General features: G+C 38.1%; 1 protein-coding gene across 1 annotated transcript in view; it reads left to right on the top strand.

The window, feature by feature from the left end:
• Positions 1–698, top strand: part of LOC119589347 (organic cation transporter protein-like) — a 26,380-nt gene that overhangs the window by 22,429 nt on the left and 3,253 nt on the right. Inside the window, exon 4 of the mRNA XM_037937967.1 lies at positions 196–287. Within this exon, the coding sequence (XP_037793895.1) occupies positions 196–287 (92 nt within the window). The remainder of the gene's footprint in view (positions 1–195; positions 288–698) is intronic.

Genomic DNA, 698 nt, shown 5'->3' with positions numbered 1-698 from the left:
TACTGGCATGGGTGTCACTGGATTGAAAATTTCCTGTACAAATACTGGAAGCAATTAATGTAATTTTACTAAGTACCTATAGAAATAATTTCGTTTTCCTCACAACCTTTTGTGTTACTAAGCTTAGGGAAAAGTACCATCTACTGTATCCTGCGTAAGCTTTCACATTATATAAACCGCACTGATGTTCAACAGGCACTGACTGCGACTAAGAAAAGCGATGCGTCCACCTCAGGGCTTGTCAGATCCTTGAAGAATATAATGGAAGACGTTATTGTGCTTGTAAGGTGAGTCTTGCTATTCCAGTTTCTCGTGCTGGCATATCTGATGTGATGATTATAATTGTTGTTTACAATAACAGTGGCGGTGATATTACGGTGTCAGACTTATTGCGTTTCTACACAAGTGTTGCCACAAGTATTCTTGTATGTATTGTTTACGTAAGACCACGTATATACGGTGCAAATGTAGGATTCTATTTTCAGGAAGATATTCTGGAGGCTAGCATGTATCTGAATGAGTACTGTATTGGCGCAAAGGAGGAACGATAAATGATAAAATGATAAAATTCGCGTTACCTCTTGCAATGGAAGTGCATTTTCAACACAAACGTTCGTCCATACATATGTGGGATGAAAATGCTTATGATTTTAAACCTGCATGCGGAATGTGGAATCATCAGTCATACTCTATATATG

The sequence above is a fragment of the Penaeus monodon genome, chromosome 25 (genome assembly GCF_015228065.2).
Source record: "Penaeus monodon isolate SGIC_2016 chromosome 25, NSTDA_Pmon_1, whole genome shotgun sequence".
Taxonomy (NCBI): domain Eukaryota; kingdom Metazoa; phylum Arthropoda; class Malacostraca; order Decapoda; family Penaeidae; genus Penaeus; species Penaeus monodon.
Note: the sequence above shows the minus strand (reverse complement) of the source record. Positions and strands in the feature narration are given on the sequence as shown.